General features: G+C 34.4%; 1 protein-coding gene across 2 annotated transcripts; it reads left to right on the forward strand.

The window, feature by feature from the left end:
• Positions 1 to 6,095: 6,095 nt before the first annotated feature.
• LOC149779079 (uncharacterized) lies at positions 6,096 to 16,601 on the forward strand. Of its 2 annotated transcripts, XM_089938557.1 has the most exons (6): positions 6,096 to 6,266; positions 7,445 to 7,497; positions 9,161 to 9,333; positions 9,951 to 10,010; positions 14,711 to 14,893; positions 16,291 to 16,601. In XM_089938557.1, exons 3-6 carry the CDS (start codon positions 9,174 to 9,176, stop codon positions 16,518 to 16,520), a joined length of 633 nt encoding a protein of 210 aa, XP_089794683.1. In that variant the 5' UTR covers positions 6,096 to 6,266; positions 7,445 to 7,497; positions 9,161 to 9,173; the 3' UTR covers positions 16,521 to 16,601. The 2 variants fall into 2 exon arrangements, with proteins under 2 accessions (XP_089794683.1, XP_089794684.1); XM_089938558.1 differs by lacking the exon at positions 7,445 to 7,497.
• The last annotated feature ends 970 nt before the right edge of the window (positions 16,602 to 17,571 follow it).

Raw genomic sequence — 17,571 nt, forward strand, 5'->3', positions numbered from 1 at the left:
CTTCGATTACTCCTAAAGCGGTCTCTTCTCTTATGACTTGTCGTTTTGTTTGGTGCAAAGTGTAGGGTTTCTGCTGAACTAGCCCGTCGTCTACTAGTTTTAACCTAACTCGACAAGTGACGCTCTTCCGCATATTTCCATAAGCACATCGGAGTGCCCTGAGAGCAATGTCTCTATCTTTTGCCGCTGCTCCACATTCAACATGGGGCCATATTCTACGTCTGAGGGTGTCTCATCTCGCGTTAATGGACAGCTGGGGACAGTGTTCGCCCCTTCAGTATCGCCCCTGGCCTCCTCAGTGACGATCGTGGCGACAAACAAAACCGCTACTGGTCTCTTTCGCGGTATCTCTTACGGAAATGGGCATGGTACAGCTTCTCAGTCGGTAGCCGTTTCCGATAAGTTTGACCTCCGACCTTCCCGTTAACGTCGTACGACCCCACCAAAAAACTTGCAGTTTGTTGTGTTCTTGGGGCAACAGCAACACCATGTCTCCTATCTCATACTGGCGTGGTTTTGCGCGGTTGTTGTAATGATTCGCCTGACATGACTTCGCTCGCTTGAGGTTCTCCTGTGCGAAGGAACAAACTTCCTCCAACTTGTTTTGCAAATCATCCACAACGTACTAATAGGTAGTACGTACCTCTTCGTCAGCGTGATCGTCCGTCTACAGCTTTCTCAGCACGGCGATTGGGTCACGTTCGGTCCTCCCAGAGAATAGTTCAAAGGGAGATAACCCCAAACTCGCTTGTGGTACTCCTCGATAAACGAAAAGCAAGGAAGGAATGTACCGATCACAATCATTCGGGCGGCCTTCACACAGCTTCTTAAGCGCGTTTTTCAGAGTCCAGCTTCTTAAGCGTGTTTTTCAGAGTACAGTTTAACCACTCGACCAGTCCGTTACATTGAGGGTGATACTTTGTAGTCGTGAGGTGCTTAATCGACATCAGTCGGTTCACTTCTGCCATCACGCTACTCATGAAATGTGTCTCTTGATCGGTCAGAATCACGTCAGATACTCCGACACGTTTGGGTATAGAGTCCATATGAAGACTCCTACTCTTGTTTGTATGTGATAGTTTGGTCGTTTGGATGTAAGTATAGCGTGTTAATGAACATTCCTACCCACCTTGTGTGTAATCATATGTTTGCAAGTAGAACGTCTATATGAATGCCCCTAGCCTGTTTGTTTGATAGTATGGTGTGTGTTGCGCAGTATATCAAAACGTATATATTTGATAGTATATCAAAAAGCGTGTGTTGGATATGAAATCAAACATTTTGTGTTGGATATGATATTTAAAAGCATGTGTTGGACAGTATGTGTTGTGTATCAACCTGTTCGTGTTGGGGAATGACTACAAATTGTAAATAGTCCTAAATTGACTCCAGCGTGTTAAACTTCTGATTATCTTTAACACAGGATTTCCCCTAACCCGCTATTCACTTTGTCATGATAAAAACAACCTATATTGGTTCATAACTTAAACGTACGTTTCCCGTAGATCCCTATAATGGATCCTGCATATTATAGATATTTCAGCATAGTATTTCCCATAGACTCTATGCATTTTTCAACATGGAAAAGACTTATAACAGTCCTCCACTTAACATTACATTTCTAATAGAGCCCTATAGCAGCTCCAAAATGTTAATTTTACAGTGAAATTTCAACATTATTATGTTAGAGCAAAACGTAAGGAAGCAACGGTCAATTATGTTTTGATCTCAGAAGTTCCATCACATTGTAATCATGTTTAACTATTTACACCATGACAAAGTATAACCATGTTTACAAAATCATGGAAAACATTAGGCAATAAGGGACACAACAGGCCGGGTAGAAAATGTCACTCTTTTATTCCTCGTTTAGAACGATGTATGTTTGAATCAAATTATAATTTGTTTAAATTGTACATAGGGATATTTTTGGTGGAGGGGATTATTACGAAATTAATCATCCAGTGTGTTGTGTAAGTCAAGCACTTTTCTTTTACCTTGACTGAGAATTCTAAATAAAATATATTGGTATATGATATTTTGGGACTTTCTGACGTTCTAACTGTGTGCACAATTTTCTAGCCAGGTACAAAAGAACACGTCGAAATAAAACAAAAATCCAATATATCTTCTTCATACTTCATGCCGACTTCATATGACACGCGTTGACTGTTTTCTTCGATACAAAATCTGGGATATCTTAACAGTATCATGCGAGATATTTACATGAATGTAAATTAAGGGTAGTTGAGGATTTCTCTATTCCAAATGCAGTTAGAATTAATTCAGAAACCAAATAAATTTACGGACAGTTAGATACTGCTTACAGTAGGAAGAAATAGTTCGTGGCAGTGTCTTTGAGGAAAATGATCATTGTTACTTAGGTAAACATTTTGAAATTTAGGAGAAAAACAGACAAAAAAACTGGTAACGGCGGAAGCACTAATAGTTTCGAAAAAAGCAATGTTTCCGAAAGAGACACAAAGGGCCATCACAAACAATTTAAAACTATAAGCCATAAAATTAAAGAAGATAAAAAATAGATAGTGACTGAAGATTTTGCAACATTCAGGTAGATTAAAACAAGGAATAAAATGTAAACGCAATGTCCAGAAGGTAACGATTTCCTCTCTTAACGAATGTATTTTAAACAAATCAAGGAAAGGGAATGATAAACTACAGAATGTTAGACATGATAGAAATGTAAGAAGTGTAAGTATCAGACATGATAGAAAGGTAAGAAGTATAAGTATCAGACATGATAGAAAGGTAATAAGTGTATCAGGCATGACAGAAAGGTAAGACGTGTAAATATCAGGCACGACAGAAAGGTAAGACGTGTAAATATCAGACATGATAGAAAGTTAAGACGTGTAAGTATCAGACATGATAGAAAGTTAAGACGTGTAAATATCAGATATGATAGAAAGTTAAGACGTGTAAGTATCAGACATGATAGAAAGTTAAGACGTGTAAATATCAGATATGATAGAAAGGTAAGAAGTGTATCAGACATGACAGAAAGGTAAGTCGTGTAAGTATCATGCATGATAGAAGGTTAAGACGTGTAAATATCAGACATGACAGAAAGGTAAGACGTGTAAATATCAGACATGATACAAAGTTAAGACGTGTAAGTATCAGACATGATAGAAAGTTAAGACGTGTAAGTATCAGACATGATAGAAAGTTAAGACGTGTAAATATCAGACATGATAGAAAGTTAAGACGTGTAAGTATCAGACATGATAGAAAGTTAAGACGTGTAAGTATCAGACATGGTAGAAAGTTAAGACGTGTAAGTATCAGACATGATAGAAAGTTAAGACGTGTAAGTATCAGACATGGTAGAAAGTTAAGACGTGTAAATATCAGACATGATAGAAAGGTAAGAAGTGTATCAGACATGACAGAAAGGTAAGTCGTGTAAGTATCATGCATGATAGAAGGTTAAGACGTGTAAATATCAGACATGACAGAAAGGTAAGACGTGTAAATATCAGACATGATAGAAAGTTAAGACGTGTAAGTATCAGACATGATAGAAAGTTAAGACGTGTAAGTGTCAGACATTAAGGAAAGTTAAGAAATGTAAGTATCAGACATGGTAGAAAGTTAAAAAGTGGTAAGTATCAGATACGACATGATGTTGAAAGTTAAGTAGTGTAAATATCATACATGATGACAAGTTAGGAAGTGTATCAGACATGATAGAACGTTAAGAAATGTAAGTATCAGTCATGATAGAAAGTTAACAAGTGTAAGTATCAGACATGCCAGAAAGTTACGAAGTGTATCAGACATGATAGAATGGGAAGAAGTTTAAGTACCAGACATGGTGGAAAGTTAAGTGTAAATATCAGACATGATGAAAGTTAAGAAGCGTAAGTAGCAAACATGCATCAACTCTCTCCCAGTAAACGTATATTATTGAATGTTAGCTAGCTCATTATATACGCATTATCATTGAGCTACCACGAGTTGTATAAAATTGTCATTAAATGAAAAATGTATGCAACGAGCGGTATGTCGAACATAATTGTACATCCCATACATATATTTTATTTATATGCCATACAAAAACACATGCTTGCATTTCCAATGCAGTTAAGATTGACTGCAAGGAAATGTGTTTTGATGGAATGAACGGAATGAATGAACTCTGCACAGCCAATGTCCAGTATGCCCGCTACAAAGTCTAGTTAATAACACTTTTAGAATAATCACATTCTCGTTAGCAAATTGATGTTTCTTCTTTTAGTTTTGGAAATTTTATCCTCATTGATATTGATAAAATAAATATAAGACCCTACCTTTTTAAACAAGAAAGATGGTTTAAATCTAGAAAGTAGAGAACGACAGACACAGCACGGTTAACTCTTTGAAACACTGAACGCGCTGGAGTTCACGTACCGGAAAGCTACTTTAAACAACTTGGAAACATAAACTAAGCTAAATGAGAAACCGGCAAGAGGTAATTAAAACGTTTCAATGTATTTACAATTCGTATATGTCAGTATTATGATTTGATTAACATTGCTACCAACATAAACTTGTTTCTGTCCTCCGTTTCTAACTTTCCCCTTTCCGTTGCTTCGCGTTGTTACACGTTTCCACAATTTTTAGGTCTAGAGGCATCCTTGCATGACACAGGCAAAAATCCGCCACGCTTTTTGTAACGGAGTTTTGCTGGTATCATTCATCGAGGGTCCAGAGAGAGAGAGAGAGAGTTAAACTTATTCTTCGCATCACAATGTACCTTTTTAGCCTGCTGCCTTACCAATCCACAGAGATAGGGAAAGGTTGATCGAGGGTAGATTGACTTTCGGACATTTCAATATTAAATAATGTTTTTAGCCCTATATTAATTGGTAGTGTAAAGCATGAAGTAAGAAATAAGAGTAAGGAAAAGCATTAAATAGATTACAGTATCAGCATTCCTCCTCGCAAATAAATATACCAGGGTGTTCCCCCTTTTGCACGTCAGAAAGGAAAACAGAGAGGAAGACGATGAAATTCTGAACTATGCTTCTGCATGTAAAAGAGTGGAATTAGTATTGTTATTTCAACTCTAATGATTAATCCGTGGAAATTCATCGCAGATTTAGACAAGTGTAAGCCTACTGTTGAAATATAACCTAATGATGAAACACTATTTATATTTTTATACATACATATTAATATATTAATGCACCAAGGGCGGGCCGGATTATAATTTAATATAACAATATTATTGATATATCAAACTGCTTTAAAGCAACACTTTAAAAGCCATGTTATTTTAACACACACACACACACCTATATATATTTGAATTGTGACTCTTAGTGCATTTGAAACTCCCCGCTTTCCATTACAAAGGTATTGACAATTGACATTGTGGGTAGGCTGGGTTGCTTAGTCCTATATATTTAAAAAAATGAATACGTTATGTTACACACACACACACACACACACACACACACATATATATATATATATATATATATATATATATATATATATATATATATATATATATATATATATATATACAGAGAGAGAGAGAGAGAGAGATGGAGAGAGAGAGAGATGGTTTACCCGTATAGACGAGCAGAGGCGTAGCTGGGGAGGGGCAGGGGGGTACATATGTCCCCGGGCGCCAAGGTACAGGGGCGCCAAAATGAGGCTTACAACGTTACATTATAATAAGTAAACAAGGGTAATATTCAAAGATGTGATTAAACGGGGAGGGGGCTGGGGCGCCAATTTTATAGTTCGTCCCCGGGCGCAAAATATCATAGCTACGCCTCTGTAGACGAGGATCTTATCGAGGACGAAGTAATCTAGGAAATTTCATCAAATCTCAAATCTTGTCAGCAGAAATCTTATCTAAGAAGTAGGTTACGGTAATAAGTACCGAATTATATAACTTATAATTTTTTACTTCCGCTAAACATGTTGTCTTAAGGAAAGTTAAGTTAGTGCAACATGTTTTATATGCCCCTTATTGCATGTATATGACATAAGTTTCCATAGGGTCATCATGACATTTATATCCAGATAGGAATGCATACTGTATAAGCTGACTTCTTCGCGTATAATGTACTGAAACCTACTTTGATAACATTTCACCTGACAAGTCTTGATGAATCGTAGCTAAATTTCCTGGAATACGTTTCCTCATTTCGTCGCCTTTAGCTCCACCTAAGGTGGTAGTCTTGAATATATATACGTCGGCATTATTGTATATGCAACAAACGACGGACTGATCAAACTGCGATCAGGTGAGTTCAGGTTCTATACAAATGTGATAATTTTATAAGGAACAAAGTCCAGAAATTGGTGATAAATGTAAAACTGGCATCTCATATATATATATATATATATATATATATATATATATATATATATATATATAACGTGAAAAGGCTGTTTGCGTGCTAGAGCAAGAAACCGTAATTTGCATATGCTAAACTTGCATATGCTAAACTTGCATATTTCTGGATATTCGTCATCGCGGTGAATAATCATCTACTAAGACCATATCTATGAAATCAAGAATAGATTATGTCTTTTGTTTACGTTATATGCATTCGTTCACGTCATTGTTATGGTCGGCATTATATTCCTCTTCATATTAATAAGATAGATAATCAGTGAACACCACACTGCGAACTTACAAGACTATTAAATGTAATTGTGTAAAATTAAAGTAAAAAGCATAGCCACCAATAAGCTGTAATTTTATTTTAACAAAATATATATCATTTTACCACATATAGAAAAAAATCATTTCGAAAGTAAATCATAATTAAATCCCCTAAAATACAGAGCAGTAGTTGTCTTTCTTTCATGGACTAACATTTAATTTCAATTTTAGAAAATAATATAATACGAAAGTAGCTTTAAAATTCCATAAGTGGGGTGTTTGTACGTCAATGTTTTCTTCTTTGTTATGTCTTTGGAGCAAAATACGTAGGGACTGTAAAATTGTGTTATTTTATTTCGCACGGTTTCGAGAAAATACGCTCGTCTATTAAAAACTCATAATTCATCAAAGTGTCATGAAATACAGGATAGTCTTCCCAATGTTATCATCACTGGACAAAATTATTCGCTGACGTTGGACAAGCTAATACCATGTTACGCATGTAGAGACGTGTGCGTTTCATTACACGGCAAATGTAGAGGTAAGTGTTAGACTAATTGGAACAATCAAAATTTGAACCCTGATTAACATAAAAGGTAATGAATTAGCATTGAGCCTAAAAGCCAAAAGATAAATGTTAATTCAGTTAATGCAAATTATATTATCAGAAACAAAATATATTTACAATCAAACCAAGCTCGCATTTTTATACATTTCACATTTCATTCTCTTTGATTCGTTTGGCCAATAGTTAGGTTTTACTGGTAGAAAAAGCTATGCACAAGAAATTACATTTTTGCGGTTCTTCTTTAGTTTCAGGAAAAGTGGAGATTATTGTTTTTCTGAGTTATAATTCCAGAAAACAGGTACGTTTAATTTCACGTCCATAACTTTATTTCACAAGGTAAAGTAATTAAATATTTGTATCATGCCAGGCATTTTCACAGACTATCTTTCACTATTGTGGCTTCTGTAATTGCTTCGGTTTCGTATTCCAACGAGGCAAAAATGATTAGGGACAAGTGCTAAAGAAAAAAAAACGTAAACAAAACGGTGAAGGTTTATGGAGAGACCTGATTTAAAGCAAAACACAGTATTGAAAACAATGCATAATTTTTACATGGTTACTGAGAGAATAATGTTGCAGTTTATATGCTACTCAATCGTGCATTTGAAATGAGTAAACTCCTAATATTCAAAACCGATTGATCGAATACATTTATTTATGGTCAGCACCGAACTAGATACAAGTTTAACACATTATGAATGCGGTGTTTCTTTCAAAGACATGACATGAAATTTATGAAAAATCACTTTTGTTGGATGATAATGACAATTTCCCTATCTATTTCTCGTGATGCTTCCGTAGTCGCATTAGTTTCAATTTCGAAGAAGACAATACTATCTTGGAATGTGTATAAGGAAAAGAAAAGCAAACAAAACATTGTTGAAGTTTCGAACGAGAGACCTGATCAAAAATAAAATGTAATGTAACAATATAAATTATCAAACAAATACTTAAAGGCAAACATTATATTTTATATTTTTCATAATCATTTGCATGAAAGATTAAGCTCTTAACATTCAAGGAAATTCATCGAGTATATCCATCTATAATCCGACAAATCGTTCTTTCTATCTGTCCGTCTGTTGGTGGCGTGGGCACTGGTCTAACTTATTAATGAGTCATTCGAGTATTGCATACAGTTTTCTCCCTAAACATCAGTGGATATATCGACCAGTTTTAGAGACATACTGGGATTTTTCGAGGTTCGTGAGTTTTGTTGTGATGAAGGGGTCTTAGGAGATTTGTATAGCATATTTCCACAGGTGTATTGAAGTTTGCATCAAGAAGTCCATTAGCTAGTTTCAGAGACAAGCACCGGCTACAAATATTAGTATCTTGCTGTGGTTTCTTTCAAACATATGACGATAAATTTATGACGAATCACTTTTCTGATAATAGAATCACTGAGGCAGATGTGAGCAACATTTCAGCATTGTATCATCTGACTTTATTGTTTAAACGATATTGTCAGGAAGGTGTGACTTATACAATGTCACGACTCAGGAAATTATCGATGTTGAAACAATCAGATAAACTGTTGTCACCAGTGTATTCCAGTACATACAGTATTCGGATATTTACACCCCTGATTCATTGGTCACTGTGCAAATATACACGGGCACTAACCGGGACTCTCGCCTTGTTGGAACCATCATTTGCATAGGAAAAATCTGCAAACAAACATGAAATGAAAATCAAGGTTTTGCATATCTTAGTGTTAAAAAGATATTCGGATATATAATTAACATTTTAAACGGTTCGATACAGACCGAATGATCAGACAATATAAATCATATTCCAGTAACGTATAAATCAGACCCAGGGAGAAGCAATATTTCAAGCAGGGCTGCCCCTTCTCTGACCAATTAATATAGAGGTCAGTTTTCTAATTATGCCACTAGACGATAGATATATAGATAAATAGTAGACGACAATTTAATTTATTCTGTCTTTTCTTAAAGAAGGAAGACAACCATGAGATTCATCGTCTTCTTCTGTCTGATTGTGCTGCTTTGTACTACTCGTGTTACCAGCTTCAATCTAGGGCAAGCAATAATCAAAGTACCACCACGACCTGCTCTAGTACCTGTGGGTGTATCTCATTCTGGATATGGAGCTAATTTCGGAGTGTTAGGTCTCTCTCTCTCCCACTGTCGCCGCTCTCACTCCTGCCCCCTATATCTATTATTCTCCCCTACTACTATTCCTCTCCCATCCTCCTCTCTCTCACTTTCTCTCACATACACAGACTCTCTCTTTCTCTCACACATTCTATCTCTCTTTCTCTATGTATGTATGTATGTATGTATGTATGTATGTATGTATGCATGTATGTATGTAGAGTTCATTCTAGTATACAGTATAGCGCAAGAAACATGATATAAGCCTCATTTTCATTAAACGTCAGGGATTTTTTAAAATGTCTTAAATTAATGTTTGGTTCGGCTATTTATTGTAAAAAAAATAACGTTCTGACAATTATTGTGTTTTACGTTAACATATTTGGCTCCTTTTAGTTATCTTTTGTTTTATCTGTTGTTTTGTTTTTGTGGGAAACACAAATGTTAACACGTATACACGTGCATCATGTTCATTGCTGTTGTATGTATGCATTAATAATGTAAAAATGTTTTATGTTTTTAATTTAATTTAGCTGCTTTGTTTTCATCCTTAATAGATCTTGCCAGCATGAACGTTATCTATTTTTAGAATTATATTTGCAAATAAAGAAACCTTTCATTATTGTTTCAGCACTGGCCGCTCTTATTTTCAACAGTTTACGCCAAAGCCAGATTACTACTACGGTTTCAGGTGACGTAGAAGTCTTCTCTGTCTCACATCTTACACACTTACGTGCACCAACCCTATTCGTTGTTTACAAATGTTGCATTTCTAATGTAAACTCTTGTACATATCTCATGCTAAATTCAACGAGATTATTTCTTGCCAGCTCATCGTTAAAATAATTATCTCCTGCTCCGATGAAACTTGTTTTGAAGCAAGATTTAAACATTTCACAAGTGGTGAATGCAATACTTAAAGAGATATAATCAGGATAAAATTGAATTACGTAGGTGGATCTTCCATATTCGTGACTTATCTACTTCAAAATCAATTCCATATGCTGTGCATAATGTGAACAAAGTGTTTATAAATGTCAAGATTATCTTCTTTAAACTGATCATCCGTCCTTTATTCTAATTTGGGGAGTGTAAGCTATGGCTCTTATGCTTCATTACAAATGTTATTGTTTTGTATAAACCGTTTAGAGATTGACTGTTTAATTCTTTTTACATTTAACGAAGTATGAACTGAAGAAGAAAAAAAAAACGATTTACAAGTCTGCACAGAATTGTTCAGTTCATACTTCGTTGAACTTAAAACAAAATAATCCTTATATATATATTCAGCAAAAAAAATTTAAATCAATTCATAGTTTAATAACATTTTTGCATTTTCATTTTCAATCATACGGCGCAACAATCATACAGCCAGTTAGGGACAAGCGTCATTTTTTAAGCCACGCCCAATTCTAAGATGAAGACGTGGCCACCACTTCAGTTGAAAACTCAAAGTCCATATTTGCACGATAGAACTCATCGTCCACAAAGACTGTTTCGTTCTTTTCCGGCAAACCACGAAATTGTTATTCAGTTTCATCAATGTTTAGGACATTTGTTTACACAAAGCTAGCTCGATTATTTGAGATAATGTCAAGTATTTGGTTCATGATTAAAGTCTTAGGTAAAAGTTGATGGATCTTATATTCTAAATAGAGTCCTCATAGAGCATTGTGTACAGAACAGAAAAGTAGTGCAGGTGGGTGTGGCTTAAACAAATTGGGTTCATACACGTTTGAACCAAAATAATTCAAAAGGGGCTGGGCAATCAGATTACCGTAAAACGCAATGACAAAATATTGTATTACTCTAAATTTATCTTTCTCTGTTTCTTTACTTTTTCCTAACTTTTTGAAGTCCTCATTTGATATTATGCTGCTACTCTCTACTTACACTTGTTAAATTTATCTCATATCTAATATTTACACATTCTAACTTAATAATAAGTCTAATACTTGCATTTGTCAATTTACTATCAGTTCTAATACGTACACTTGTTAATTTACTATCATGCCTAATACGTACACTTGTTAATTTACTATCATGCCTAATACGTACACTTGTTAATTTACTGTCATGCCTAATACGTACACTTGTTAATTTACTGTCATGCCTAATACGTACACTTGTTAATTTACTGTCATGCCTAATACTTACACTTGTTAATTTACTGTCATGCCTAATACTTACACTTGTTAATTTACTATCATGCCTAATATTTACACTTTTTAATTTACTGTCATGCCTAATACGTACACTTGTTAATTTACTATCATGCCTAATACGTACACTTGTTAATTTACTGTCATGCCTAATACGTACACTTGTTAATTTACTATCATGCCTAATATTTACACTTTTTAATTTACTATCATGCCTAATACTTACACTTGTTAATTTACTATCATGCCTAATACTTACACTTGTTAATTTATTGTCATGCCTAATACTTACACTTGTTAATTTACTATCATGCCTAATACTTACACTTGTTAATTTACTGTCATGCCTAATACTTGCACTTGTTAATTTGCTGTCATGCCTAATACTTACACTTGTTAATTTACTGTCATGCCTAATACTAACACTTGTTAATTTACTATCATGCCTAATATTTACACTTGTTAATTTACTGTCATGCCTAATACTTACACTTGTTAATTTACTGTCATGCCTAATACTTACACTTGTTAATTTACTATCATGCCTAATACTTACACTTGTTAATATACTATCATGCCTGATATTTACACTTGTTAATTTACTGTCATGCCTAATACTTACACTTGTTAATTTACTATCATGCCTAATACTTACACTTGTTAATTTACTATCATGCCTAATACTTACACTTATTAATTTACTATCATGCCTAATACTTACACTTGTTAATTTACTATCATGCCTAATAATTACACTTGTTAATTTATTATCATGCCTAATATTTGCACTTGTTAATTTACTATCATGTCTAATACTTACACTTGTTAATTTACTGTCATGCCTAATACTTACACTTGTTAATTTACTATCATGCCTGATATTTACACTTGTTAATTTACTGTCATGCCTAATACTTACACTTGTTAATTTACTGTCATGCCTAATACTTACACTTGTTAATTTACTATCATGCCTAATATTTACACTTGTTAATTTACTATCATGCCTAATACTTACACTTGTTAATTTACTATCATGCCTAATACGTACACTTGTTAATTTACTATCATGCCTAATACTTACACTTGTTAATTTACTATCATGCCTAATACTTACACTTGTTAATTAACTATCATGCCTAATATTTACACTTGTTAATTTACTATCATGCCTAATACTTACACTTGTTAATTTACTATAATGCCTAATACTTACACTTGTTAATTTACTATCATGCCTAATACTTACACTTGTTAATTTACTATCATGCCTAATACTTAAACTTGTTAATTTACTATCATGCCTAATAATATTAACTAAGGTATTTATTATAGGAATAAGACAAACTAAGCTGTAAGAGCTTATGTCTGATCCTTTTGGTTGATTTAAATAAGGCAATGTGAAATGTTCAAAAGAAACTAGTTACGATATATAACTGATATTTTTATACTTTCATTTTAACATTTATTTCAATGTTTTAAAGTTTTCAGTCATTATATTTAATTACTTTTGTTTTATGGCTTGTATTTTTGCTTCTCAGTGTGCCATGTGTCCCTGTTGAAAACATTGCCTGTCTCGATGATATTAGTACTTCCACCTTTACAAGTTTTCGTTTATATCTTTTACTTGTTAGCAAAAATGATTACTTAAGTGACAACGAACATGTTTCCCCATCCGGAACGCGCTGTGCCATTAACTGTTCTTCTACTGTAAGATGTATGTGGCCTAATTTCTGGAAACATTTTTTGACTAGTGCCTAACGGTCTGGAAATCTCCGTGTTATGTATATGAAATATAATTCTTTGTTAGGTTTAAGATTCTTGCTATTCCGTTACATGCTATTGTAATGGAATATTGTTTACTGGATTTTATATTGTCCAGAATAGTGTTCAGTTTTGTTTTACCTGATGATTGTTTTCATTTTTTTTTATCGTTGTAAATAACTAATAATAGAAACAATTAATCTAGTTCCTGGCCTTGTCTCAAAATCAGTGACAGTTTTAGTAAACAACTTTTTATGTTTTTTTTATTATCCTTGTCAGACCAGCAATCATTAATTTGGGTCAAGGTAATACTTGGACTGCGTTACATCAACCAAGTTTCAATTCATAAACAAACTTCTATTTTTGCCAGAATAATGAACTCTTTTTCCCCCATCCGGAAATCTATTTCACCTTTTATTTAGTTGCATGACTGATGTTATGATACAAATTCGATCTTTCGTGCTTTAAAACTTGAGATGTCAAGTTGTTTTATGTTGTGTCCAGTTAGAGATGAGCTTTTATTTTCTTCAAATTATTGACTTTCAAGTGATTATTTTCCCTAGAAATACAAATGCGCTCGGATAATTCTTTGACAAAGACTTTTACTGGAATTTATAAGGAATTCAAGAACTAGAATAATATTTTATGCGATTCAACAAGAGACTGCTGACACATCAGTACAACACTGACTATTACAGATGTCATTGCCTTCCAATTGGATTTTCAACGGGATTTGAACTTTGATTCACTTAGAACTTTTCATTGATAGGACATGTACTTTTTTTTAAAATATAAAATCTTGGATTATTTTTGGATTTAATTCGTAATACGGGAAGCTCAATTTTCTCATTTTTCACTTTGTAGCCTAGAGAAATATATTAGTTGTTAAATCTGACAATGCTTTTTGTCTTCATTCTTCTCTGTTACCGTTTTTAAGAGCACATACTCGTAACACTCCGTCCTTCAGTTAAATGCTAATTACATTAGTAATAAAACAATGGATAACTAACTGTTCAGCTAGATTTATGAATATCAACTGCGAATTATTGCTCTACAGTTAGAAAGTTTATAACAAAGATTGGTCAAAACGTGGCACATGAAATCAGCCTGAGTCAGAACGAAGAATGGAAACACGATCTCTGCAGTATATTTGATTAGCGCTATACTTAGATTGTTTTTAAAATTTAAAGATGGAATGGATTTGTGCCAAACCTAGAACGTTGAACATTTCCCTAAATATTGCAGCATGTTTTGCTTGGCACTCATAGGTATGCTAAAAGAGAAGCACATAATTCACACCCCAAAATCTACATTCAATTTCGCCAAGATTTCTGTTCGCCAACAGTACCCGATATACGGTATACATAGAATATTGTTTAGTTAGGAGAAAGTCCCTCTAGGGTTACATACATATTCCGCAATCTAATCTATAACTAAAACGATCGTTTTTCAAATTTTACTTCAGTATGTCCGACGAGATATAGATTTCACTCGACCAGGTGTGGAAACTTCTGTTATCGAGTCGAAAACCAAAACTGCCGTAACTTTACTGATGCCCAGGCATCGTGTGTAGCTGATGGAGGAGATCTTATGAATGTTGACGTATGCTACTACGACTTTGTCGTGGATGTTGCAAAAAGTAGCCAAGGTAAAAGACCGACATTGTGTTCAATCTAATACAGAAAACATGCCGAAATGGCAGAATAACGAGCGATCCACTAATCAGATGAAGTCAATCGTCTGTATCCAATTCATTATCCCGACCACTAGGGAGTAGTATAAATGTGTGTGTGCATATATGCGTTTTTATTTAAATGAATAATAAGTATTTTGAATTTTTAATGTTTGGAGATCGTTAGTCTATACCTCTTAGTTATGTTTTAGTATTTGTGTTATGAACAACAAACTACGTAGACCGCTTTGGTGGCCTATGTTACTAGAGCGTTCGCCATGGATGCCGTATGTCTCGGGTTTGATCCTCAGCCGGATCATCTCAAAGACTTATCAAAATGTTACGAGCAGCTGCATTGCTTTGCGCTCATCATTAAGAGGTTAGTATTTAAACTGGTCTTCCTGGTGTACAGCTAATGTGACTGGTTGGGATATGACGCTACATGTATGTAGCATGATGCCCCAATGCTAAACATCACTATAAAGTGCCACACTGCAGACATTATAGCGACAAGTATAACATTGTTCCTTTAAAAATCTAAATCACACACACCAACACGTACTACGTATGCTGTTAGCTTCCGGTATTCCGATGAAAATTCAAACCAAAATGTATATCGATAGGATGGAATCGTTATCACCCAGATGAATCAGAAAGACAGCATTGTAGTTATTACAACGTTTTAGATGAGTAATTTCCTGTTGTGATCGCGGTTTGAATCGTAAGAGGCTCATCTACTCGGCGATGTAGTCAATAGAACTAGTATCCTCTTTTTCTGTACAAAATAAGCATTAAGATAGACTAGACGAATAGACAGCAATAACAAAGACCTTAGGACATGAAAGCTTCACGAGACTTGCCGATCATAAAAGAAGTGACAATATTAGTAGTGAGATACTGTATAGCTCAACCAGCCGAAACCGAGAACATTTGTCGCGAATAAATAACTATTTTATATGTACTAACAATATTGCTCGATAATGATTATGGTTTCACCCGCTCGTAGCTTTTGGTTTCAGATCGTATTTTATCTTGAATATATGGTACATTGAATCACTAACAAAGTAGGTTGCGACATAATGAATATATGTTAATTGCAGTAAAGGTTAATACTTTCAATGGAAAATGTTATTTCAGCTTGACCCAAAACAGGCAGACATTAAGCAAGCATATTAAACTTCTGCATTCTATCTTGGCACAAACAATTACATCTCGATACATTACTGCCAGTAAAGTAAAGATTTACTTGCCTATAAATTTGTTAAAACTTCAATTCCAATGATATAATGGTCGTAAAGTTAAAGATTGATTAATACCGAATTAAATTTCCAGACCAAAACACGGAACTGACAGTCATGCGTGTTTCATTTCAGGGGGATGCGATCGAGATTTCTGGGTAGGAGCTACTCGAGCGAATCCTGCATCCCCTTTCGTGACAGTGAGAGGGGACGTTATTTCACCACGGTCGGTAGTATGGGCGCTAAACGAACCCAATCCTAGTCCTCGTCGTAATTGTGCAGAAACCGAAGAGACTCTCGATTTTCGGCTTCAAGCTGAGAACTGTGCTTTAGATGAATCGTATATTTGTCAGATATTCATATAACTGTGGTAACAGTGGAGAACAGATTGGTACAAATTAATAAGAGGACCAAAAGAGGAGAAATAAACCTAATTTCACCCTAAAGTTTTCTTCCTTATTGTAAATTCTCTCTCTCTCTCTCTCTCTCTCTCTCTCTCTCTCCTGTATTTCTGGATGGACGAGTATGTTTATGTATGTATTGACCATATTGTTTATTTCTATATCTTATTTCCATCTTACTAAATAGAGGTGACCAGACCCAAGAAAACTAGACACATAATTCCTAGCATTGATTATATGTGCAATTGCATTTTTGCAGGAAAAACATGTGGCAATACACCATTCAGTTTAGCAACTCAATTTGTAAACTGTTGAAGGCGATTAAAATTATTGTGGAAGAACCACTTTTGTCTCTTGAAAATATGTCGGCTAATACATGAATTATATAAAATGTGATGACAATCATTTGTATAGACTTTTATTCTCGGTAAATCTCTAATCAGTATTAAATATTGACTCCTATATATTAGCACATAGTAACAATTATGTTAAGATTATTATATATATATATATATATATATATATATATATATATATATATATATATATATATATATATATATATACGTTGTTTTGTTGCCAACCATATTACTTTATTACCAACAGAATTGCCCTGTTGACAACTACGTTGCTTTATTACCAACAATATTGCCCTGATGACAGCCATGTTGCTTTATTACAACCAATATATTCTGTTGGCAAGTATGTTGCTTTCTTACCAACAATATTGCCATGTAGCTATGAAGTCCTGCTGCCACCCAAGTTAGTAGTAGTAGGGGACAATATAGGGTCTTATTAGCTTATATTAGGAAATGGGGGTTTGCACTATGTAGTCAAAATTTGTAGGGTCAAAATATATTGGGACTGTATTTGGTGAAATCAAAATTTATAGAGCCTATTCATGGTCAAGGGTTGATGGGGACAAACAAAGTATCGACATATATGTATATACATACCAACAAATACACACTTAACAGACAAACAAAATATGGCAAGATAGTAAAACTCTTTTCGA

This window comes from Sinohyriopsis cumingii, chromosome 17 (genome assembly GCF_028554795.1).
Source record: "Sinohyriopsis cumingii isolate HCF-2022 chromosome 17, ASM2855479v2, whole genome shotgun sequence".
Lineage (NCBI taxonomy): Eukaryota > Metazoa > Mollusca > Bivalvia > Unionida > Unionidae > Sinohyriopsis > Sinohyriopsis cumingii.